This window comes from Hippopotamus amphibius, chromosome 17 (genome assembly GCF_030028045.1).
Source record: "Hippopotamus amphibius kiboko isolate mHipAmp2 chromosome 17, mHipAmp2.hap2, whole genome shotgun sequence".
Lineage (NCBI taxonomy): Eukaryota > Metazoa > Chordata > Mammalia > Artiodactyla > Hippopotamidae > Hippopotamus > Hippopotamus amphibius.
Window position 1 is genome coordinate 24,318,510 of NC_080202.1, and position 27,180 is coordinate 24,345,689.

A 27,180-nucleotide genomic window follows, 5' to 3' on the forward strand; every position below is an offset into this window, starting at 1 on the left:
TTTTACCATTTTATGATTTATCTCAACCTTGTTATATCACTTGCTAATTAATTTGTTTTGATAAGTCACTATGGGTCTGAGAGAATCTCATTACTTGAAAACCACTCAATAGTTTTAACACAGCAATTTACACAAAGCTAGAAAGCTTTTTTAAGGAGCTACTAAGTGGATTTAAATATCAAATATTTTTACAAAGATTATGAATCCTTTAATTTCCAAAATAATGAGGCATAATAGGAGTGCAGTATGATGTAATTCAAAGAATAACACTATATAATCATTAAAAGATCCAGGTTTTAATCTTAAGTCTACTACCAATGTATGACTTTGGACAAATGAGTTTTCCTGAACTTTTAATATGCTCACCGAAAAAATGAAAAAGTTAGATTAAAGATATGTCAGGTTTCTACCAGGTCTAAACGTCTATGTGTGCAGCTGAAAATAATTAAGAGCAAGGGTCCCAGAAATTCGATTTAAAGTTATTTAAAAGTTTAAACTTAATATGAACTAAAGAATTAGAATTGTTTCATAATTAGATTACTCTCGTGATCGTGTCTAGAGAGTTGTATGTGGCAATGCATTTAAGACCTCAGACAAAAGCTACAAGACTTCAAAAAGCCACTTGTCTATTTCTTGGGACTTAAGCCGTCAATTAGCATTACTTAGGAACTGGCCAACAAAAATAGCAATACCTTAAGAAAAAGGGGACACTGATATTGTGCTTGAGGACATGCTGACCAGAACCAGTCAGGTAACGGACCCGCTTTGGCAGTTGATACAAAGTAACCAAGGGCCAATGGTTGCTGAAGAATATTAGTTACTTCATCATGAGATTCTGTTGAAAGTAGCCGATCAGTACCCTGACCCTTAAAAAGACAAAATTAAAAGTGTGTTAGTTCATTTGATATAGCTAGCACTAGCTATAAACACAGAATGGTTTATGGCAATCAGTCTATTTTATTACTTCATTTTAAAAAATACTGAAGGATATTTTAAAAAGTCAATTGCTATGTATCATAATTAGTAATAGCATTAACTAATGAGTTTTAAGAGCTGCATGAGGAAATGAACATACCAACTATTTAACAAGTTTGTATTATGTCAAGCCCATGTTCGGTGTGTGTGTATAAACCTTTGCAGCTGACTGAAAAATACAAAAGATTCACTGAACTTTCTAACTTATTTCCTAATACCCCCTCAACTAATTCCTCCATCACACCCCAATCCAAAAGTGGATTAAATTTAGCTTTGTTCATCTAGCACTATCTATAAAATGACGTTAATAGTGTTTTGGAAAGCATTATGGCAACATGAAGAGACAACTATTAAGTGATGCTCATGTGCTTTAGTCAATGCATTCTTTGGTATTTATTTTAAGGAAATAGATAAAAAGAAGAAAAATGATATACATAGAAATGCTCATGGCAATTATTACCTACAACAGAAAAAAAGACTTAACTGTCCAACATTTGGGGAATGATATAACAAATTATGGTAAAGAAACAATGCAACGTTAAAAAGCTGCTTAGGGAATTCCCTGGCAGTCCAGTGGTTAGGACTCCACGCTTCCACTGCAGAGGTACACGGGTTCCATCCCTGGTCAGGGAACTAAGATCCCGCAAGCCGCTCAGCCAAAGATAAAAAATATAAAAAGCTGCTCATAGTTTTTGAAAGCTGCAACATGTGAAAGGAAGGTAATTTGCTAAGAGTAAAAATGGTTTCTGGGAATTCCCTGGCGGTCCAGTGGTTAGGACTACATGCTTTCATTGCCGAGGGTGAGGGTTCAATCCTGGTCTGGGAACTAAGATCTCACAAGCCGTGTAGCTTGGCCAAAAAAAAAGAAAAAAAGTAGTATTGGTTTTATTAAAGTGGTATGATTACTGGTGCTTTTCCTTATGTTTTTCTTTCTTTATATGTTTCTTCTTTTTCTTCCCCATAATCTCATTTCTTTCCAGTTAAAAAAGAAAAAGGAGGAAAAGATGCACAGTAAGGTCGGACAAAGATCCTTCTTTATTGTAAACATATGTATATTACAATAATCAAATAACTACTATATATAATTTCATTCAAATAATCATGTTATTCAAACGAAGCCCAATTAGTTTTGAGTTCAAACAGGACAAGACAGCCTGCTTCCACAGCTGCTAAAAATAGGGGGGTGTGGGGCCACAGGGGTCAGTGTTTTTTCTGTTCTTATGAGAAGATTATTTCCTTTATGTTCCTTATCACAGCCCTGATATGAATGGCAGCTCTTAGAGTAATATACTGATTCTCAGATAATCTAATCCTATACCTGAGTAGAAGCTATGGTGAAGTGGCAGGAAAACTATTAATATAAAACAACAATTACTGCCAAGTAATCTAGAAAATATGAAGTACGAAGTCTGAGAAAGCAGAACCTTAGAGACCCTCTTAATAATCTACAACTCAATGCACTGATGTCTATAAGGTAGAAGTACATGAGTGTACTGCTGTAATGTTCTTGCTAATTTTCAAGGAAAAAAAGTGTTTCATTTCATTGATATAATCCATTACTAAGTTACTGAATGACATTTAGATAAACTAAACTTTTATAACAGGGTTACCTTGCCAGCATCACCTCCATGGGGGTAATGAGATCCTGGAGAATGAACAGGAGATCCCGTTGGAGATGCAGGAAGGATATTAATGATATCAGGGTCAAGATCATCTCCTGTGTCTAATAAATCAAAGATACCCATTCCATCTGCTCCATCTATATGGGAGGAAGAAAAAAAATACTCCATTTTTCATATCCCATGGTCATGTACAGGAGAGAGTTAATGGACTTTAACCAAAATGAGTTACTTTAATCAAAATCTACTGAATGTCTACCATGTGCCAAGTATTGTGCTAGGAGATAAATAATCAACTATGCATAAATAAGCATGTGGTAGTCTGAATAATGCCCCCCCCTCCCCGGCAAGATGTCCACATCCTAATCCCAGGAATCTGTGCATATGTTACCATAAAGAACTTTGCAGATGTGATCAAGCTAAAGATCTTGAGATAGGGAGATTATTTTGGATTATCCAAGTGAGTCCAACGTAATCACAGGGGTCCTAATAAGAGGGAGGCAGTACTGTTAGAGTCAGTGAAGATGTGACTACACTAAACTGTTGGCATTGAAGATGATGGAAAAAGGGGCCATGAGCAAGAGATGCAGGTGGTCTCTAGAAGCTGGCAAAGGCAAGGAAACAGATTCTCACTTAGAGCCTCTAGAAAGAACCAACCCTGCAGATACCTTGACTTTACAGCCCAGTAAGACTGATTTTGGACTTCTGACTTTCAGAACTGTAAGATAATAAATGTGTGTTGTTTTAAGCCACTAACCATGTGGTAATTTGTTACAAATAGCAACAGGAAACTAATACAAATGCTAGGAATGAAAATGTATTTAAAATGAGACTATTCCTGACTAATTCCTTAAGTCTTTATTAAATAAACATTCAAAATACTGTGTAGCACACTAAAAAAGGAGAATAATTAATACCCATACTTGTGACTTTAGAGATGTGCCATTTTCTAAGGTAACTCAGAGTAACAATGCAATATCACTTATTTTCTCTTCTACTAAAATGCAATCTATCAGTTCATCTAGAAAAGTTATAAATTACTGTATTATTTTGGCAAGTCAAAATACAAAAAAATATAAAATGATCTGCAAAGTTTATGTAGAGGTAACTCAGCAGCACATACATAAACCTGTACAAATATTTTATGATAAATGTTGCCTTTTAAAATAAGTAAACATTTATGGGATAATTCATAGCACTATTTCTGATATCAATAAGGTAAAAGAACAGTTGTATTAGTTTCCTGTTGCACTTTTAACAAATTACCACAGACTTACTGACCTGAAACAACATACATTATTCTCTTACAGTTCTGGGGGCCAGAAGTCCAAAATCAGTTTTATTGGGTTGAAATCAAAGTGCTAATCATTACATCAAAATCAAGGTACTGGCAGGGCTATGCTCCTCCTTGAGGCTCCAGGGGAAAATCTGTATCCTTGTCTTTTCCAGCATCTGGATCCATCTTCAAAGGCAGCAGCATAGTCATTTCTCTCTGACTTTGCTTTCCTCTGCTTCCACCTCATGGCCTTCTTCTCTTTTGTGTATAGTCAAATTTCTATCTTCCCCTTATGAGGATATGTAAGATTGCATTTTGGGATCTTGCATAAAATAAGCCAGGATAATCTCTCCATTTTAGGATCCTTAACTTAATCAGATCTGCAAGTCTTTTTTTGGGGGGGGGGGGAGGGGCACAGCAGGGGAGGCATATACAGTAACATTCACAGGTTTCAGGAACATTCACAGGACACAGATGTTTTGGGAGGTATTATCCAGCCTATAATCAGCCACAATAATCCAGGTTTACTTTATATTTGCAAACTTTTACAGAACAATTCACCTACCATTGTTGGGATTGAAAGCTAAGTCCAAATTTTCAGTGGTATAAGTAGCTGAAGCTACTTGCACAGAAGCAGAAGTAGGAAACACAAGTATATGAGTACATGATGTATCCTGTGGGGTATTGAGCTGAGACGTCTGCATGTTTAGAGTGGTGCTTCTTCCAAATACAGAACCAGTTGACACAGAATCTGAAAAGAAAATGAAAGGTATTTTCTCTTTTAATAAATGAAGAATCAATTTTACATAATACTTAGAAACTTAAGTGCATAAAGAATTAAATCTGATATAAACTAAAGATAGGTAACCTGGCATAATAACAAAAGATCCTTGGGGTTCCATTGCTACCAAGCAAGCACTAAGAATGGTGGGAGAGTCTGCAGCAGATATACCACACATTCTACACATGTCTTTCAGCCTTTTACTTAGAGACTGCAAGTTTCGACGACTCAGCAAACAGCTCCAATCTGTGGGTATCAACAGTAAAAAAAAATAATAATAATAATCTCCAAAGTAACAGCATTGTTAACACTCTATAGAACAAAAGTTAAAACGTAATGGTTTTAAAATTAATGTATTCCCCAAGAGTCATCAAGTCAAAAATCTCTTATTGATGATTTTATTCAATATATCTTTTAACCCCCCAACTTTAATGTACATCAACATCAATTAGTGCCTGCTGAATGTAGGATGAGTTGAATAATAAGCACAAAGGGGTAAAAAAATGGAAGATGACAAGAATAGTAGCTGTCATGTACCAAGTGATATAAAGTTGCAATATGTGCTTTTAAAATTTGAGTTAAGCCATTTGGTTCCTCTTTAAAAACAAAACAAAACAAAAAACTAGATTTTTATAACCTCTGCATTTTATTCAGGACCTATTCCTAGATATGGTCTGAATAGTATATGAATCATCGTAAAATAGAAATTTAAGTATTAAATAATAAAAGCACAATTTTACCTTTTAATTCTCCGTGACCAATCCTTCCTAGACGGCCAATTACAACTCTCCATGGCAATGAACTCATTTGTACAAGTCCTAAGCACCACTCCCAAAGTTTCTGTAGACCAAATCTTCTAGCAGATCCTTTTTTCCGACGAGCCCTATTGTACAGAATAGAGACAGTCATAAATATTTCTAAAATTTCTATGATGACATTTCAAAAGAGCTCAAATTTGTGAAAAACTGGTCCCTTCATTTTAATGCCTGATATTTTTTACACAAGACCTAAGAACATATATAAAATCACAGGTTTGGCATGATAGTTTATATTTTGTTTAATACATATTAAAACATATACTTAAACTTAAAAATTGTCCACGAACCACCAAAATTCACCAGAAACACTGTTCTATACCAGAGACTGGCAAACTTTTTCTTTAAAGGGCCAGTATTTTAAGCTTCGCAGGCCATCAAGAGTCTTCTTCAACAATTCAACTTTGCTGCTGCAGCATGCAAGCAGCCATAGACAAAAGTTAAACATATGAGTGTGGCCAGACTTGGCCCATGGGCTGCAGTTTGCCAGCCCTTGCTTCATACTTTAAAACGAAGAATATCAAACAAAAAACCCCCACACTTCTCAGAACAGCGCTGTGTTTTCTGCATGCATGTCCTTTATCAGGCAAGTACATAACATAAGCGCTCTGTGGTTCAGCAATAGTGGCTACCATTTACTGAGTACTTACTACGTACCAAACAGTACGCCCAATCAACTTACATGTAATACCTCATTTCATCCTAACAACCCTATGAGGCAGATAAAATTATCCTCCTAATTTCTCCTGAGAAAAACTGAGCTATAACTCAGTTAGATAAAGTAATTTTCTCAAGATCACATAGCCAATAGTGGCAGGATTGGGAACTGAATTCAGATCTCTCTGACTCCAGAGCTAAACCTCTGAACCATCATCTCACTTCTACTTTCAGTAAAATGGCAATACACTAACTTTGTATTGGGAAGGTGGTATTATTCTTCTCTATTCTCTTTCTCATCCTTCACAAATCAATGTTTTTATATTCCGTTTCTTCAGTGCCACTATAACCAAATAATCACTAAATTTTTCTGCAATAACCAATCTCTGAACTTTATTAAAAAAAAAAACATAATGTTTAGATAATAAAGAAAAAAATAAAGAGTAAAACCAAATCTGAAAATTGAAAATTACTTCATGGACTTTTCGGGTTCTCTTAGACAGTGTTCACTAACACTGAAATATGTTATTAGAAGTGCCTATTAAGTGATAACTCAGTATGAGGCTCACCTGTTGTGATCTAGTAGTTACAGCCTTCATGAATAACTGGTCATGATACCCAACTATTATCAAGAAGAATTCTAAAAAGAAGGCCACCATTTTCAGAAGACACTTCAACATTTAAATGATAAAATTTTTAGTAAACAAAGTTAACTCAGTTTTTATTAGGGACTGTATCTTAGATGGTATATAAGAAAAGTAAATGTTCTAGGATGCTTTACTGGATTTTAACTTGCAGATGGCTTTCTACTTCCATGTTTCAAAATTTGTTTACCTCAAGGTTTACTACATAGAATATATGGGCTTTAGCCTCTTTTGTCTATGCAACAGAGATTAATCAAAATTATTTTTAATTCCCTTAAATTATACAATGTAAATATTCACTACAAAAGAAATGAAAAGCACCCACAATCCTAAGAGTTAATACTTTAATGTACATAACCTTCCAGTTTTCTATTCAATGAAAATGAAACATAATGTGTGTGTATGAATTTTTTTTTAACGGGATGATACAATGATACATTTAAGGAAATAAAAGTACCTATTTGGGACATCAATGTTAATGATACAAGTTTCTAAAAGTTCTCCATATAGATCTGTGCAAGATGCAAGAATCCATCTTTGATCATGTGATAAACAGTAGCCCACGAAAAGAACATTATATTTCTGTCCAGCTTCTCCAAATGTTTCTCCTAGCTCTGTCTGTTTATCCTTCACTGGAGCCAGAATAAAAGGAGGTGTATAAAGTCGAATACACTCTGGTCTCTGTAAAATAAAACATTAAGTTACTATGGTACCATACAATCACAGAAAAATCTTTTATTGAAAATAAAGATATATCTCTACCCATTATAAGATAATTGGAAAATGAGGGCTAAACAGAGATCTGCACTTAGTTTTGCATAAAATCATAAAATGTAGTCATTCAATAACTTTGGTAATGGAAAACATACTTACATCAGGACTTTTAAGAGCAGTTTCTATGGCTAAACCTGGACCAAAACCAGTCAATGTTTTCACATTGGTTGATGTTGGAAGTGGTCTCCGACACTGGGTAAAAGCCGAAAAAGCCAGGGATTTTAAATGCTGGGTATAGATTTGTCTATCTTCGTGCTTCACAGGTTGCAAAAGGTACTGACAGGGAACAATCTAAGAATTACAGGCAAACAGTACAAACATTAAACTTTCAGCAAGAGAATAAAAAGAACAATGGGTATAAAACTCTAAAAACTTTATTACAAAATTTAAACAAAACCTAATTAAAATGATAATCTAAAGAATGATATTTTCTTCTCATTATACAGATTCTTAATGAATACTCAATTTTACTAATGAGCTACGTAAAAATCTTTAAACATTTCTACATAGCAGTTATATTGATTACTGCTGCCACTGACTGCCACAGTCTTGTTGTAGTCTATAAAGAAATAATTCAAATTCTCTGCATACAACTCAATATGGTTAATTCCTCTCTACTTTTACTTTGTAACCTGTCTTATTTAGAACTCTAGCTTATATCAGTCCATTCTTGATTTTCCTACTTAAGCTTATGAACTTAAAAATCAGTTTATAAAAGTAACACAGGAGAAACATTTAAGGTACTTAATGCAGTATTTTTTTTTAGTACTTTTATTGAGATACAATTGACACAATAAACTGCATATATTTAAAGTGTACAATCTGATATTTTTTCTTATTAGTAATTTATATATGGCAATCCTAATCGCCCAATTCACACTCCCACCCCCACCCTGCTTTCCCCACTTGGTGTCCATATGTTTGTTCTCTACATCTGTGTCTCTCTTTCTGCCTTGCAAACTGGCTTAACACAGTCCTTTTATTCTCCATTATTACTGTGGCATGATTGCAAGTTTGTCTTTTATAAACTCTCTAAGATTTCTATTATAATATCATTTAAAGTAAATATAATAGAAGCTGGCTTTTAGAAAATTGACGTGGATACAGAATAGTAGCTTTGAAACTTCTATCAACATCAAACTGTTTTAAATAAATTTAACTTGTAACATTTATCTTCTTACCTGTACAGAAACAGTACTCTTAATATGAGGAGGAAGAGTCTGGACCATTTCCAGAAAACATCGAAGTAACCCCAAAGTCCATACATTAGAAGAATTAGTGCTCTCATCTTTATTTTCATATGTAAAAGGATCAATTATATAAACAACAATTGCAGGTGGATAAGTGATTGCATGTGAATCACCATCTGTGGGGATGCCCACTTTGTCCCGATCCATTGTGCTAAAATTTGAAGCAGAAATAAGACAGTTAGGGAAAAAGTTGTACTATACCTTCTTGGAATAGCATCAAACCAGGTTCTTAATACCCTCTCCCCACCTTTTTTTGGGGGGGGTTGGTAGTGGTGCTGAGAGATTCTCAAAACCAGGGACATCTTTCTCTCCAAAGAGAACCATAAAAGTTCACAATTTGATAGTGTACAAAGACCCTTGGCATTAGAGGTCTTGCATTAAAAAGAAGAAAGAGAATTCTTAAAACCATAGGGTATCAGAAATGTCAGAGAGCTCAGTGCTTAAGTGATAAAACTGAGACAAAGATAAGTTAAAGGAGCTGCCCAAGATCACAAGGCTGGCTACAAGCAGAGCGAGACCAAAAAGAAACAAATTTTCCAGACTTAGTCAATGTTCTATTACATTTTTAGAATATACACATTCGTTTCATACTTCATAACTACAATGGTGATTAAGCTTCATTCTTTGATGGTGATAAAGCTTCATTCTTTGATGGTGACATAAATTTTTAAAACTCCTAATCTATTTAAATGTTCAAGATGGAAGGATCTAGCTGGGTAATTAAGAGTTTCTTTTTAATCACATATATAACTCTGGGCAAAACTGCATCCAGGTAGCTGAAAGATACAACCAAGCTCAGGGTAAGTTAACCTATAAATCAAAAGGGAATACCTTCTTCATAAAAGGAATAAAGAGAGCTGTCATCATCACTTTTGTCATTATAAATAACTTAAGTGTTTTAATCGATGAATTTCAGTAAAGTAGCATGATACAAAATTAATGCGCAGAAATCTCTTGCATTCCTATACACTAACAATGAAAAAAGCAGAAAGAGAAATTAAGGAAACAATCCCATTCACCACTGCAACAAAAAGAATAAAATACCTAGGAATAAACCTGCCTAAGGAGGCAAAAGACCTGTATGCAGAAAACTATAAGACAATGACGAAAGAAATCAAAGACGATACAAACAGATGGAGAGACATACCATGTTCTTGGATTGGAAGAATCAACACTGTGAAAATGACTATCCTACTCAAAGCAATTTACAGATTCAACACAATCCCTATCAAATTACCAATGGCATTTTTCACAGAACTAGAGCAAGAAATCTTACGATTTGTATGGAAATGCAAAAGACCCCAAACTGCCATAGCAATCTTGAGAAGGAAAGATGGCGTTGGTGGAATTAGGCTTCCTGACTTCAAACTATACTACAAGGCCATAGTGATCAAGACAGTATGGTACTGGCACAAAAACAGAAAAGAAGATCAATGTATCAGAATAGAGAACTCAGAGGTAAACCCAAGCACATACGGGCACCTTATCTTTCACAAAGAAGGCAAGAATATCCAATGGAAAAAAGACAGCCTCTTCAATAAGTGGTGCTGGGAAAATTGGACAGCAACATGTAAAAGAATGAAATCAGAATACTTCCTAACACCATACACAAAAATAAACTCAAAATGGATTAAAGACCTAAATGTAAGGCCAGACACTATAAAACTCCTGGAGGAAAACATAGGCAGAACACTCTATGACATCCATCAAAGCACGATCCTTTTTGACCCACCTCCTAGCATCATGGAAATAAAATCAAGAATAAACAAATGGGACCTCATGAAACTTAAAAGCTTTTGCACAGCGAAAGAAACCATAAACAAGACAAGAAGGCAACCCTCAGAATGGGAGAAAATACTTGCCAACGAAGCAATGGACAAAGCGTTAATCTCCAAAATATACAAACAGCTCATGCAGCTTAATACCAAAAAAAAAAGCAAATAACCCAATCCACAAATGGGCAGAAGACCTAAATAGACATTTCTCCAAAGAAGACATACAGATGGCCAACAAACACATGAAAAGATGCTCAACATCACTAATCATTAGAGAAATGCAAGTCAAAGCCACAATGAGGTATCACCTCACACTGGTCAGGATGGCCATCATCAAAAAAATCTAGAAACAATAAATGTGGGAGAGCATGTGGAGAAAAGGGAACCCTCCTGCACTTGGTGGGAATTTAAGTTGGTACAGCCACTATGGAAAACAGTTTGGAGGTTTCTTAAAAAACTAAAAATAGAACTACCATATGATCCAGTAATCCCTCTCCTGGGCATATACCCAGAGAAAACCATAATCCAAAAAGAAACATGTACCATAATGTTCACTGCAGCACTATTTACAATAGCCAGGACATGAAAGCAACCTAAATGCCCATCAGCAAATGAATGGATAAAGAAGATGTGGCACATTTATACAATGGAATATTACTCAGCCACAAAAAGTAATGAAATGGGGCTACATATAATGAGGTAAGCCAGAAAGAGAAAAACAAATACTGTATGCTAACTCACATATACGGAATCTAAAAAAATGGTACTGATGAACCCAGTGACAGGGCAAGAATAAGGATGCAGATGCAGAGAATGGACTGGAGGACATGGGGTTGGTGGGGGAGGGGATGGCAAAGGGGAAGCCGGGACGAAGTGAGAGAGTAGCATAGACATAGATACACTACCAAATATAAAATAGATAGCTAGTGGGAAGTTGCTGTATAACAAAGGGAGATCAACTCGATCATGGGTGATGCCTTAGAGGGCCAGGACAGGGAGAGCGGGAGGGAGTTGCAGGAGGGAGGGGATATGGGGATATATGTATACACAGCTGATTCAATTTGGCGTACCTCAAAAGCTGGTACAAGAGTGTAAAGCAATTATATTCCAATAAAGAGCTTAAAAATAAATAAATAAATAAATAAATAAATAACTTAAGTGTTTGGAAGCATGTTGTAAAGCGTATAATGTACCTTATATCCTATTGCTCCTACCTTACAGATAAGAAAACATGCTCAAAAAGGTCAGGTAACTTTCCTAAAGTGACACAGCCAGTAAATGGCAGAGGTAAGATTCAAATCCCGGTACAACTCTTATGCTTCTGAATAGGGTCATTCAATAGTGACTTCTAAACCACCGGAGTGATTTGCATAGGCAAATCTATTTGCCAGTTATGTCACATAACAGACTCAAACATGACAGGATAGTTAGACTAAATGGTTTTCAAGTTCTTCATCCCCTCCCCTGAGATTCTATGATAAAGACTTTATGAAGAGTTTTCATTATAATTTTATAGGTAAAATACACATAAAAACTAAAATTTCGAGGATAAGAGCAAAGGTGCTTTATGTTCTTATTTAGATAAGAAGAAGCATGTATTTATATTTTTGCAAAGGTAGTATATTTAAAGATACCTTTCAGACACATCAGGATGTGGCTGAGTGGGAACTGAAGACGACTCTCCAGAAATCCCAGCTGTCTGTAGAGCTGACTGCGATTGCCCTCCTAGCTGGCCATTTTGAACTGTACTTGCTTGTGTAGACATGGATCCCACAGCACTACTGTTCATACTGCCAAAGGGTGGAAATGAAGGTAGTTTATTTGATGATATTCCACTATTCAAGCTGGAGGATGATGAAGATGAAGTTGTGGTCAAAGTTGAGTTAGCTGTGGCAACTGAAGAAGACATGGCAACACCTGAAGTCATTGTCATAGTGTTGCTCGCTGTAGATGCTAGGGTGGCAGATGGAGTATTAGCATTTCCAGTACTTGTCATCTGAGGTGGAGTAATCAAAGACTGACTTGTAGGGGCAACTAAATTTGGCTGGGAAAGTAGAGAGCTGTCCAATGGCTGGGAAGCAAGATAAGGACCTAAAGACAAAAAGAGGCAGGATATTTAATTCTTTATTTCACTGATTGGTTCTTTATTTACTCTACTATGTGAATAATAATTCCTAGTTTATACTTTTTTGGTAATTACCCTCCCCCTAAGTGGCTTGCTAACAGTGTAGCAAATACTAGCTTTCTATTTCCCCTAGAAAGTGAAAAAACAAATTTTAAATGGAATTGAAAAGTAAACCAGTTTATACAAAATAAAGAAATGGTTTCCATGAAATTTAATAAAATTTTCTTCTGTAGGCATAATTAATTAAATAGAAATAACAGTATCTAGCAAATTTCCATTAAACCATTCAAAAAGTTCCTAGGTCACAAGTTGAATAGTGACTATACTGGGAGCTAACTAAATACAAAATGGAGGAATGTTATGGAGTTCAAATTATAGGAACACCTAATGAGGTTCAATGTTTTGATTCTGTGTCTCTTTGGAATAAGTCGAAAGTAAGCCCATTGATATTTAATTTAAGGGTGTTAAAAGCAAGTCTTCAATAGCTGTCATTTTCTTAATTCCAGCAAAGAACAGTCTCTGTGTTACAGAGGGAACTACAAGTTGTTTTATCACTAAACCACTGAAAAATCAAGAATCTTAATGTTAATAAAAACATAAATCTTCCTACTTGATGGGATCCCTATCACAGTGATCAACAAACTTTTTCTGTAAAGGATCGGATAGCAAACATTTTTGGCTTTGCACAGTCTCTGTCACAACTACTCAGCTCTGATCTTGCAGCACAGAGGGAGCCATAGATATCTGTAGATAAATGAGCATGGCTGTGTTCCATTAAAATATTATTTACAAAAAGCTGGTGGACTAGGTCATACTTTGCTAAAATTGGCCTTATACAATAAATACAAATTCAATACCTAGGTCATATCTGCAGACTTGTGCATAAAGCTTGAGTTTAGAAAATGCTTCACTGTTACCATCAGCTGCCTGAGAAAACCATTCTGCTACCAACTTTTCTGATAGTTTCTTGGATGCAGTAGATCCAACTCTCATGATTCCATCCGTCAACAGTCGAGAAATAGGTCTATGTTGACCCAATCGGCAAGACTACAAATACACATACAGAAATTAGAATTAGTGAGCTTGCTATAGTTTTTTAGTACGTATCATAAAATAATGCATTTAAGCTATTTAAAAATAAGCTTTATCATTTATAATTAACATTTGAAATAAAAATATCAAGGGTGAAATGGTGCCATAGGTCTTTTTACTGTTTACATTAGAAATCCACTAAATTTCTATCAAAATTAAAATATTTCTGATGAAATAAAACACCTAGATAATAATAGTGGCACTAGAGCCATGTAGTTTGAGTAACGAAAACTTGCAGAATACAGAAATAACTGAGCATAAATATGCAGCCATTTTAAATTGTATATCTATCTCAATTCATGTATATAAATACATATATCCAGTTCACCCTCCAATTCTGCAGGCCACTAATGTTTGTTACAGGAAGCCCCATCTCAAATAGGTTTGCAACACTGGATTAAGAAAATTTAGACAAAGTATTTCTTTACAATCAAAAGACTTTCAGAGGCTTTCAAAGACTTTCAAAGGCTTTAATAATCTAACATGTATAGTGAATCTCTAAAAGATAAATAGATTCACGTCTCCCCCAAACCTAACTATGGAACTTTTTTCTGGGAAGATTTTGCAGGACAAGTATTCTAAATAACACTCTGAAAATATTTACTTTTACAAAACACACTACAGATACCTTGCAATTACATAGAACATTAATGAGGAGCTAAACCAGCACAAACTAACGATTCAGACTGCAAAAGAAACTAAATTTAAAAGACCAGATTTCCAAGCATTTGTGGGAAAAGGAAGATACAATCGGCCCTTCGTATCCTTGGGTTCTGATCCACAGATTCAATCAACCGTGAATCAAAAAAAAAAAAAAAAATTCCAGAAAGTTCCAAAAAGCAAAACTGGAATTTGCCATGTCTGCAACTACTTATACAGCATTAGGTACTGTAAGTAATCTAGAGATGATTTAAAGTATAAGGGAGGATGTGTACAGATTATATACAAACACTATGCCATTTTACGTACGACTGAGCATCCATGTATTTTGGTGTCTGCAAGGGGTCCGAGAACCAATACCCCGAGGATACTCAGGAACGACTATAAAATGAAGTAAGACTTTATATTCCAGAGTACTTAAAATTTATAATCATTGCACTCAATTATAGATACAACATGAGAATTATAACTTAAAAGATCAGCCAAGAATTTCAGAAATAAAATGGATCCTAGAGTGGCCTATCATAGCTTCATTCTACACATGAGGAAAGTAAGGCCTGGTGTCAGCACCTGAGGTTCTACAGAATTAAGACTAGAATTTTTATAAATGTAATTTTTTCCTGGCTATTTAACAATGCTACCCTTTGTTTCACAAAAAGAGTATCTTAAATGGGACATACGTGTTCTCAATGTTTTTCCTCCAATACAGCAATTTCCACTGTGACCCATCGCGCACACATCTAACAGAGGGTCTGGGTCAAAGCTATAAAGAATGTAACTGGCTGGTATGCGAACTAAACATCTAGTCTGACATCATTATTATTCTTTATGAATCAACTGAAATGTCCAGTATGTTTTATATATAAACATACAAATCATAAGGTAGTTTTAAAATGACACCTTTTTTTAAGCACCTACCTCATATATTGCAGTCAGATCTCTAAAAAAGCTTTTGGCTCCATTTAACAAGGCTTCATTTTCTGGACATAGTACAACATAAGCTATATCTCTTTGAGATCCATAGGGTTCCAGCATAAGTCTCTCCCAATAAGGGAGAGCAAATGGAGAAAGCACCAGAAAATCAAAATCATAACCCAACAAAAACGTGGGGATTGGCAGTGGTTCTGGGGATTCATCAGTTCCTAAGTAAGAAAAGACATATTTTAAGAAAAGATTTAAAAGAGGAACATTTAAATGTCAAGAGTTAGTGAAGTCATTATTATTAGTAAAAATATTTAATTAAAGACAAAAATACTTAAAAGCCAGTGATTGAGACTTTTACAGTCAGGAATTTGCTAACTGATCTTTACAAAACATGTGACTTAATCCTTCACTTAAATATAAAGAAATTAATTTGAACAAAAAACTTATTAGTACAAAAGAAAATATGGGAGGGTTTTTAAAAAAATTATATTAGTTTCAGATACACAACATAGTGATTTGATATTTTTATACATTATGAAATAACCACAATAAGACCAGTTACCATCCATCACCATACAAAGTTGTTATCATATTACTGACTACATTTCCTATGTGTACATTACAACCCCTTGATTTATTTATTTTATAGTTGGAAATCTGTACCTCTTAAACCCCTTCACCTATATCGTCATCACTTTATTTGGAATAAATTTAGACTGGGGAAAGCCTTTTAAGCATGATGTAAAAAATATCCATTTAAAAACTGATTACTCTGACAATATAAATTTTAAATTCTGGCATGAAAAAAACAGTATAAACAAAGCCAAACAATTAACAATAAATTGGAAAAAAGATTTGCAATGCATATAACAAAAGGTTAACTTCCTTACCATAGAAAGGGGACCTATAAATCCATAAGAAAATGATCAACATCCTAACAGAAAAATGGGTAAAGGATATGAACAAAGTTCACGGAAACAGAAATACCTCTTATCCATAAAAAGATGCTCAATCTCATAAAGAGCAAGGAATTTAAAATAATAGCAAACAATTATAACATTTACTATGTGCTAGGTAATGTTCAAAGATCTTTACATATATTAACCCATTTAATCCTCACAAAAACCATGAGGCAGATACAAATAACCTCATTTTAGAGATGAGAAAGCAGGAATAGAGAAGTTAAACAACGTGTTCAGTTATTACATAAGAACGGGCAGAGGTGGGATTAGAATCCAGGAAATCTACCCTCAAAAAGTCTATACGAGTCTACCTCTCAAACTACAATGAAACAAATCATTTTCTCCCATCTACTCAGCACCCTACTGGCAAGGGTTTGGGGAAACAGGCATTTTATTGCTGTTTAAATTGCTATCGTAGGGAGCAATTTGGCAATATTTTTTTTCTTTTAATGTACACATGCTTTAAGCCAGGGATTGTGTGCATTATAGAGTGGTTGTAATGATAATGATGCAAATAACTGTATAATTCCATTAACAGTAGACTGGTATAATAACATCATATGTAAAGAATAATGGAATATATGTGGCCTTAAAAAAAATAGTTCCATATGTACTGAGCAGTAAGGTGCAGAACTCTGTGTGTCTACTATTTTGGCTTTAAAAAGAATGTAAAAATACTATAACAATAAATGCTGGAGAAGGTGTGGAGAAAAGGGAACCCTCCTACACTATTGGTGGGAATATAAATTGGTATAGCCACTACAGAGAACAGTATGGAGGTTCCTTAAAAAACTTAAAATAGAACTACCATATGATCCAGCTAATCCCACTCCTGGGCATATATCTGAAGAAAACCATAACCCAAAAAGAAACATGTAACATAATGTTCATTGCAGCACTATTTACAATAGCCAGGACATGGAAGCAACCTAAATGTCCATTGACAAAGGAATGGATATAGATGGGTACATATATACGATGGAGTATTACTCAGCCATTAAAAAAGAATGAAATAATACCATTTGCAGCAACATGGATGGACCCAGAGATTATCATACTAAGTGAAGTAAGTCAGAAAGAGACAAATATCACATGATATCACTCATGTGGAATTTTAAAAAATAGATACAAATGAACTTAATTCACAAAACAGAAACAGACTTACAGATATGAAAAACAAACTTACGGGTACCAAAGGGGAAACATGGGGGGAGGGATAAATCAGGACTTCAGGATGAACATACACACACTACTATATACAAGACAGACAGCCAACAAGGACTACTGTATAGCCCAGGGAGCCCTACTCAATATTCTGCAATGACCTATATGAGAAAAGAAACTAAAAAGGAATTAATATATGTATATGTATAACTGAATCACTTTGCTATACACCTGAAACTAACACAACATTGTAAATCAAATATAATTCAATAAAATTATTTTTAAAAAGTAGAAAAAAAATTTAAAAATACTATAATTAAACTGCATTTTTCACTGAATAGCTAGTGTTTTTAAAATGAAATTTACATTATTTAGCCATTAACAAAAGGAGGAAAAGGAAAATATGAGCAAATCTACTACTTCTGTACATAATGCATTCTAAAACCATGCAAAAAAGTAAAGGATTTCAATATTAAGAACTATTATTCCAAATATATTTTAAAAGTTCCAATTTGATTCCACCTTTCAGAGACAATCTTAAACAGATAATTCAAGCATTTTGAATGTTCCTTCCACTACAGTTGACCATAAATCTACTGTGTACCATATTGAGAGTATTCATTTGCTACTCTTGTCACAACTGGCAAATTTGTTTGTTTTGTTTTGTTTTTTTAAATGAAGACCTTGGGGCCTTTATCACTAGTATTATCCTCTCTTTTTTTTACCCCAATTTTCATTCAATTTTGTAAAACAGTAACTTACAAGAAAAGCAGTGTTTCAGTCTTTACTTGGCAGTATGATTCTTTCTTCACATAAAATCTTCCTGGTCAGTATAATATGTAAAAACAGATCTTACTTACTGTTCTTTCTGAAGTGGGGTTGGAGAACCCAGTAAAATGAATGTTGAAAATGTTCAAAGCAAGGAAGGCTAAGATTGACCACACTGGCCTTAAGTCAGGCATATGCCACAAAAACATTTAAGGAAAATAAATGTGCTTATTAAAGTTGGGCAAAGAAACTGATAACTGATATAAAATAAGTCAATACACATTACTATAAATTACTTACCGTAAGAGCCTCGGCCAGCCATTTTATGAAATTGTTGCCAAGTGAGAGGACCTTGAACCCCCCAAGGCCTTACTGTTCTTTTTTTCTGAATAGCATCCTGAAGAACTGGCTGAAGAGATAGGAGCATTCGAAGTATATCCTGTGAGCACTGCATACTCACATCTACAACCATTTAAAAAAAAAGAATTGCTATTGTCAACACACAAAAAAATTTATGACAACAAGAAATACATCTAGGGAAGTTCAGGTCTTCATTACCAAGATTAAGCACCTGCTTGTATAGAGAACTATATTAAGTTCTATCTAAAATGATCTGTAGACATGGTTTTACTAGGTATTTAAAACCAAGAAAAGACATAATAAAAAGTTATTGTAACTCATCTTCATAAAAAGTCATTCATTAGCTCATTAATCAATTTATAAATTAATCAAATAAATTTCTTCCTTTTTGCATTTATTTTGGTTGATTTTGGTTTTGTTTTTGTTTTTGTTTTATTTTTTTAAATACATTTATTTTTTTGGCTGTACAGCACACAGGATCTTAGTTCTCCGACCAGGGATAGAACCCACCCCCCACCCCCCCCCCCCCGCAGTAGAAGCGCAGAGTCTTAACCACTGGACCACCAGGGAAGTCCCTATTTTGGTTGTTTTTGGTGCTTATAGGTATCTCACTAGAAAGTACTCCGCCTCACACAGAAATAAGTTATAAACTATGCACCTTAATTACCACCACTTTGGTAAAATGACCAGAGAGATAAGACTGGTTACAATGATTAAAGCTTAATTTGTGAAAAATAGTAGACTATAACAACTCTGAAATATATAACTTGCACAGTAACAGATAAACTTGTTCACACTGCAAAAAAGTGTTGTAATATCCACAGATATTTTATAAACCTAGACAACACATTTACGGATTATCAAATTATTATGACCTACATTTCTGACAAACTATCAAAATGGATATGAAAGACGTTACTCTTAAATGTCAAATGGCTTTTTAAAAAACCATTAAATATTACTGATATAAGTAATCTGTCCCTCCACTATGGTTCAGTTGTATCATTAAACCTGTTTGAGCACTCTGTTAAATCATTAAATCATTAAACTTTAATTCATTATTATTATCGCCTTATTATTTCTTGTTTTAATTCCCTATATCTAAATAGTGTACAGAATCAGAAGTAATTTAGTTTCAGATATACTGCTTAATAACTATTATGCTTAAATAAACTATTATATACACAATAGAATACTATGTAGTCATTAAAAGTGATAACAGAGCTATTTGAAATGGACTAATGACTAATACACTTGTAAATAAAAAAAGAGGTTTTAAAACTATCTATGGAAGATATTTTACACAAATATAGAGCTATGTGTATTCATATGTGAATATTTACATAAAATCTAGAAAAAGTTGTCATTGGCTAAGGTTGTTTATTATAATCAAATGAGGAACTTTAAAAAAAACATACACGCAGAGCTTATCCTGAGAAATTCTGATCTGAGTGAAGCTCAGGAATCTATAGTTTGATTTTAATTCAATGAGATTTGCATCAATACTCTTTCATTCTTTAAAAATATATATTTAATGAAGACCTACTATGGGTCAGAGATTATGCTAGCTGTTGGGAATACTGTGTAAATAATTTACTGTGTAAATTCACGTCTTTAGGGAATCTTATAATCTTGTGGGGGAGAATGCATGAAAAATAATACAATTGTATATTATGACAAGTGCCAGGTCTCTATGCTGATATCTGGTAGAAAGCAATGGTTTTCAGAATATAAAATGAGTTTTTAAGAGTGATTATGAAGGATAGCTATATAGATCAATAAAACAGAAGTAAACATCCAGAAATAAAATTTCACATTTACCAGTCAATTGATTTTTGACAAAGGTGTCAGGACAATTTAATGGGGAAAGATAATCTTTTCAATAAATGGTTCTAGGACAACTGGATATCCACATGCAAAAGAATGAATTTGGACCCCTTCCTTACATTATGTACAAAAGTTAATTCAGAATGCATTACAGATGTAAATATAAGTGCTAAAAGTATAAAATTCTTAGGAAAAAACATAGAAGTCTTCATGATTTAGGATTAGGTAAAGCCTTTTTAGATATGACACTAAAGGAACAAAAAAACAAAACAGAATAATACACTGAACACTTCATCAAAATTAAAAACTTTTCTGCTTCAAATGATACCATCAAGAAAGTGAAAAGACAACCCAGAGAACAGGAGAAAATATGTGCAAATCATAATCTGATAAGGAACTTGTAACCAGAAGATACAAAGAACACTGACAACTCAATAATGAGAAGACAAAAAAACCTAATTTAAAAATGGGCAAAGGATCTGAAAAGACATTTCTCCAAAAAAGAAATATAAATGGGCAATAAGCACATGAAAAGATGCTCAACATCATTAGTCATTAAGGAAATGCAAATCAAAACCACAAAGAGGGGCTTCCCTGGTGGCGCAGTGGTTAAGAATCGCTTGCGAATGCAGGGGACGCAGGTTCGAGCCCTGGTCCAGGAAGATCCCACATGCTGCGGAGCAACTAAGCCCGTGCGCCTCAACTACTGAGCCTGCACTCTAGACCCCACGAGCCACAACTATTGAGCCCAGATGTCGTAACTACTGAAGCCCGCGTGCCTAGAGCCCATGCTCTGCAACAAGAGAAGCCACTGCAATAAGAAGCCCACGCACTGCAACCAAGAGTAGCCCCCGCTCTCCGCAACTACAGCAAGCCAGCACACAGCTACTAAGACCCAATGCAGCCAATTTAAAAAGAAAAAACCAAAAAACCAACAACACGAGATAATACTTCACAACCCAATAAGATGATTATAATAATAATAAAACACATAAGGACAAATGTTAATGAGGATGTGGAAAAAGTGGAACCCTCACACATTGCTGATGGGAATGTAAAATGGCACAGCTGCTTTAGAAAACAGTCTGGCAGTTCCTCAAAAGATAAAACAGAGTTATCAAGTCCATCCAAAAGTAATAAAACCATATGTTTACAAAAAACTTGTACACAAATGTTCATAGTACCATTATTCATATCAGCCAAAGAGTGGAAACAATCCAAATGTCCATCAACAGATGAATGGGTAAATAAAATGTGGTATGCTTATAAATGCAATATTATTTGACAATAAAAATGAGTGAAGTACTAACATGCTACAACATGGATGAACCTTGAAAACATGTTAAGAAAAAGAAGTCAGTCACTAAAGACCATATAGGGTATGATTTTATTTATATGAAATGTATAAAAGAGGCAAATCTACAGAGACAGAAAGTAGACTGGTGATTGCCTAGTGCTGGGAGGGAGTGGTTGGAAGAAAACGGAGGGTAATTGCTAATAAATATGGGATTCCTTTTGGGGATGATGAAAATGTTCTAAAATTGACTGTGGTGATGGCTACACAACTCTGTGAAAACTAAAGACTATTCAATTGTACACTTTAAATGGATGAACTGTATGGTATATCAATATATTTGCTTAAAAATGAGTGATCATGAGGGAGGGAGGGAATACGGGGATATGTGTATAAAAACAGATGATTGAACTTGGTGTACCCCCCCAAGAAATAATAAATAAATAAATAAAATTAAAAAAAAAAAAAAAAAAAAAAAGGCTGAATAATAAAACCTCTGCCCTGGGCCTGAAAAAAAAAAAAATGAGTGATCATGGAGTGGTGTAATGATGGGGATGGGCAAAAATACGGGGCCATTTTTACTTCTACTTTTCTGTATTGTTTAGATTCTTAACTTTCTTTTCAGCAAGTATATATTTTTTATAATTAGAACAAAGCTTTTTCTATCTTGAGAAAAATAAACATTACCACTAAATTATACAAACTACAGTCGGTAGACTTTTAATTTCTTCAAACAAATATTTCAACATCTTGGACATCTACTATATGCCAGGCATTGTTCCAGGTATTTGGACATAACAACAAATAAAATCGATAAAAACCCTTTCTCTTACACAGAACTTACATAGGGTGAACTTAAAGGAGTGAGAAATAACAATCAATAAATTATACAGTATGTTAGAAGGTAATAAGCCAACACTACAAGAAGATAAAGAGGAGTTTGCAATTTTACTCTGAGAAGATGACTTCTGACAAAATTTAGAGAGATAAGAGAGTTCCATGTAAATACCTGGAAGAACAGTGTCCCAGGCAGAGGAAACAATCAGGGAAAGATCCCAATACAGGAGCTTGTACTATTTTATGAAGCAGTTATAACTTAATGAGAAAGTATTCCAATATGGCACATTTAGGTTTTATAGCATTATTTGTTTTTATATTGAAATTTTAAATTGCAATATAAAAAGATTTTTGTTTGTTTTGAATTACTTTCTCAATATAAGTTCTTAGGACAAAATTTATCTTTATGGTTGCAGTTATCTGTTTACATCAATCTTTACTGTTAAACAAAAAAATGCACACAAGGTAACAACTCAATATTTTCTATAACTTGGCAAATAAGTTGGGTTGTTTTTTTTTTGAGCTATAACTGACATAACATTCATTTCAGGTGTACAAGTTATGATTTCTTATTTGTATAAATTGCAAAATGATCACCACAGTAAGTCCAGTTAACATCTGTCACCATACACACAGTTACAAATATTTGGAATACCACTAATGCTACTGCTGCTGCTATTATTACTACTGCTGCTGCTGCTAATATTTGAGTACTTTGTGCCAGGTACTGGTCTCTGTTTTATATGTATTAGCTCATTTGATCCTCTCAACTTGTATGAGGTAAATACTATTATTGAGACTATCTCAAGAAATTGATACAGAGGTTAAATAACTTGCCCAAGGTCATAGCATAGAGTGATGGAGCCATGTTTCAAACCCAAGTAGTCGGTTCCACAGTCTATGTTCTTAACTCCTATCTATTGGTAAAAATAATCCTGCCCTTTCTTTGAAAATCTATGACTTTTATTTATACCTTTTGCTTTAAAAATTTGACCGTTAAGTATAGTGAGTCTGGTGAATCATCAAACTATATCATGAACAAAATTTAACCACTGGTCCATGCATAGCCCTATCTTATTCACAAATTTTCTTAATAATAATATTATGAACAACTATGATCTCACGGCCCAAGAAGTAGAATATTACCCAATCTTATTAACTGCTTCTCCCTATCCTATCCCTCAACTTTTAAGAATTACCCACTCTCCTGAATTTTATGTGTATCTAAAAAATAATTTAGTTTTGCCTATTTTAGAATTTCATAAAAAAATATTTCACTATATAAAATCTTTTGGGGCTTGTTCTTTCTCCCTTCCCTCAATACTTTTACTAAGATTCGTCTACTTGCTATAATATTTTTATTCATTTTCAGAGCTTATGTAAAATTCCACCTGTACTACCATAATTATTATCCATTCTCCTGTCAGTGGGCATTTGGTGTATTTTTACCTCAACCCTGCATTACAGTTTTAGTTCTCCAAGTAGTCTATAAGCAATTTAAATATAGGATATCTGCATATCTCCCAGAATACCAAGCACTTGTTTTGCACATGTGTCAAAAAATGGCTGGATTAGCAAATGACATAGGAACCAAATCAAAGTTATTAAATGGCACATATCACCTGAGAATATAAATTCTTAACCAAAACCACATTTTGAAGAAAGGCTAACTTTCTGCATAATTACCAAAAGTCAGAAAAGTTACTCAGTGGTATACTGAGACATCTTTTTAAAAGTATAAGTTTCCCAATGGTTATGCCTGAAAAAAAAAAAAAAAACTAATTGATGACTTTAATAATGGCAGCTTATATAAATTCAGTAATTACTATGTGCCAAGTACTGTATTAAGCAATTCATATGAATAACTCATTATATCTTTATAATTACACACAGGTATCTGACACTGATGATCATTCTTCTCTTTCTTCAAACATTTCCTATACTTGGCTTCCAGGACACCATACTCTCTTGGTTTTCTTCCTAACTCCTTAGTTTCCTGTCCTGGATCCTCCTCTTCTTTCCCATCTCTAAATGTCAGTTCCATCCTTGGACTTCTCTATCTACAGTCACTCTCTAGGTTTTTTCATCCATCTCCAAAGTTTAAAATACTGATAACTCACATGTAAAATTTTTTAACCTCTAGCCCCAACTGCTCCTCTGAAATTAAAACTCCTTTCTCCAAATGTGTACTTGACCTTCTCCCCCAATTGTTCCCCTCCTCTCTAATTAGCACCATCATTCATCCAGTTGCTCAAGCTATCCTTGATGCCTCATCTTTCCTTACATCAGCAAATCCTGTAGGTTCTATTTTCCAAATATGCCTAGAACCTACTACTCACATCTCTATTGCTTCCTATCTTGTCTAAGGTACTATCATGTTTCACCTGACCTACTATAACTGCCTCCTAACTGATCTATCTGCATCTGCGCTCACCTTCACCACACACAACACAATAGCTAGAGGGATCTTTAAAAAAAAATAAACAGTAAAAGGATCATGTTACTTCTCTGCTCAAAACTGTCCTATAGCTTCCCATCACTCTTAGAATAAATTACAAAGGCCTTACTTACATGGTACATAAGACCCTACCAACTGCTACCAGTCTCCCCATCACCCAATTCATTCCAGCAACAGTGTCTCCTTACTGTTTCTCAAACATATTAAGCACACTACTCCCTCACCTGAAAACACTATTCTCTTGGTTAGCCACACAGCTCACATTTCCCCACTCTATTTAGGTCTTTGCTCAAATGCTCTCCCTCAGTAACGTCTTCTCTAAACATACATCTAAAGTAGCACATTCTTGTCTTTTTCCACTCCTTTACCCTGCTTTTCCTTCAAAGCACTTGTCACTAGCTGATATCATATAATTACTTATCTTTTTGTTTATTTTGTTATTTTGAACCTTATAGGGCAGCAAATATGTTTGTTTAATACTGTACTTTATAGAAGAACAGTGCCTGGCACAAACTAGTTGCTCAATAAATATTTAATGAGTGATAGAATGTTGAATAAAGCAGACAACTAGCAATTTTCTGCTAATTAGCATGTGCGAAGTACCTTTTATACTCCTACACGAGTACATAACTACAGACTTCTAATAACCATCCTTCCGTTGGTGAAATTAAACTAAACTGCTAGGAAATTCTCCCTTTAAAAATGTCATTCTTAAAGCAGTTTTAAGTCCAAATTTAAGTGTCTCTATCAGCTACATGGGAAACTGCCTTTAATATCGTCTCCTAAGAAAGAAAAGTCATATAACTAAAGGAAAATAAAAGAGAAACACTATTCTATTAGCATACTTACCATTTCTTTTGGACCAGGGGTGTAAGCATGAACTTTTCACAAGTGCTTCATCAACTTTTCCTCCTGACATGTTATCCATGAACTGACGCCCATGTTCTAATGCAAGGTAGCAGTCATTGCAACAGTCCCGCTCTTCAACACGTACCCAACTGTTAGTTATACCAATTTTGGGAAAAGGATCTTGGTCTGCAGCTCCAAAAGGTGAAAATAAATTAGTGCACTGATCTTGTAGCAATAGTATCAACTCATCAGGCAATTTTTCAGATTCCTTTAGTCCTCCATTAACATGTTCAGCAGAAGTAGCCCTGAGAGCTTCAAAACGTTTTTCTGCTTCTTTGCCACATTCTGTGTTGCGTCCTATGATATCCAGTTCATCTTCAAGAAATAATCCTGAATTGTTTCCAAATTTTCTGTTCATGACAGCACTGAAACCACAGGTACACCTATACTGTGCTTCCTGCGTTGGATCTGGAATGTAAACTCCAACATCGGCACCCTTGATATTCATGTTGCAGACACAGATACAGCAACTATCAAAGTTACAGTCTTTAAACAAATTCATAACTGATTCTGAAAGAATGAGGTTTACATAAAGACTGTGTGCTTCAGGGATGGAAGGAACAGTTGCAGGTTCAACAGAATTAAGGGGTCTGCACGTGGATGGGGTGGAAGCTGGTGAATATAAGTCTGAATTTTCATATTTGACTGAACCTTGAGCACTAGCTGGTCCACCAGCTCCACGAGGAGTCCTTGGAGTCCTTGGAGTCCTTGGAGTCGGAAACCTAGGGGTAGACGGAGAAGGAAGAATTCCTGCTCCACTGTTACTAGGAGGTGCACTGCTTGGAGGCATCCCAAAAGAAGTATGAGTTTGAGGTGTATAAGCAGGGCCATATTCTTGATCCATAGTACTTCCATCACTAGTGTCACCAGCGCAAAAGAAAATCAAAAACATATATAAATGAACATATTATATTAGTAATGTGAAATACAACTAAAACTGTCCCAAATATTTTTCAGTAACACTGAAATTTATGAAAATACGAGTGAAAAAATTAGAGTACAATTAAAATCTATTTTTGGTTAATATATTCACTCTAGGTGATTGTTGTGGGGTGAGACCCAACTAACCAGGTTCCATTATAAATAAAGTTTGTATACACTCTTCCATACCTAGACATCTGCAATTACTATCTCTACATTTCTTATACTACAAATACCCATATTTCACTGATTCTAAAATGCCACTGATTGTTTAAAAAAAAAACAACAACCCGATTTTAGAGATGTTTACCTG

At 34.5% G+C, this 27,180-nt stretch overlaps 1 protein-coding gene across 2 annotated transcripts in view; it reads right to left on the bottom strand.

Moving 5' to 3' along the window:
- Window positions 1-27,180, bottom strand: part of MED13 (mediator complex subunit 13) — a 92,214-nt gene that overhangs the window by 7,063 nt on the left and 57,971 nt on the right. The window contains exons 16-28 of one of the 2 annotated variants that reach the window (XM_057714333.1): window positions 25,887-26,803; window positions 18,562-18,723; window positions 15,362-15,585; window positions 13,549-13,738; window positions 12,201-12,657; window positions 8,723-8,942; window positions 7,641-7,832; window positions 7,225-7,448; window positions 5,392-5,534; window positions 4,739-4,897; window positions 4,436-4,621; window positions 2,586-2,734; window positions 693-866 (exon numbers count right to left, since the gene is read on the bottom strand). In XM_057714333.1, coding sequence (XP_057570316.1) covers window positions 693-866; window positions 2,586-2,734; window positions 4,436-4,621; window positions 4,739-4,897; window positions 5,392-5,534; window positions 7,225-7,448; window positions 7,641-7,832; window positions 8,723-8,942; window positions 12,201-12,657; window positions 13,549-13,738; window positions 15,362-15,585; window positions 18,562-18,723; window positions 25,887-26,803 — 3,397 coding nt within the window. The remainder of the gene's footprint in view (window positions 1-692; window positions 867-2,585; window positions 2,735-4,435; window positions 4,622-4,738; window positions 4,898-5,391; window positions 5,535-7,224; window positions 7,449-7,640; window positions 7,833-8,722; window positions 8,943-12,200; window positions 12,658-13,548; window positions 13,739-15,361; window positions 15,586-18,561; window positions 18,724-25,886; window positions 26,804-27,180) is intronic. The other variant, XM_057714334.1, reaches the window with a different exon arrangement.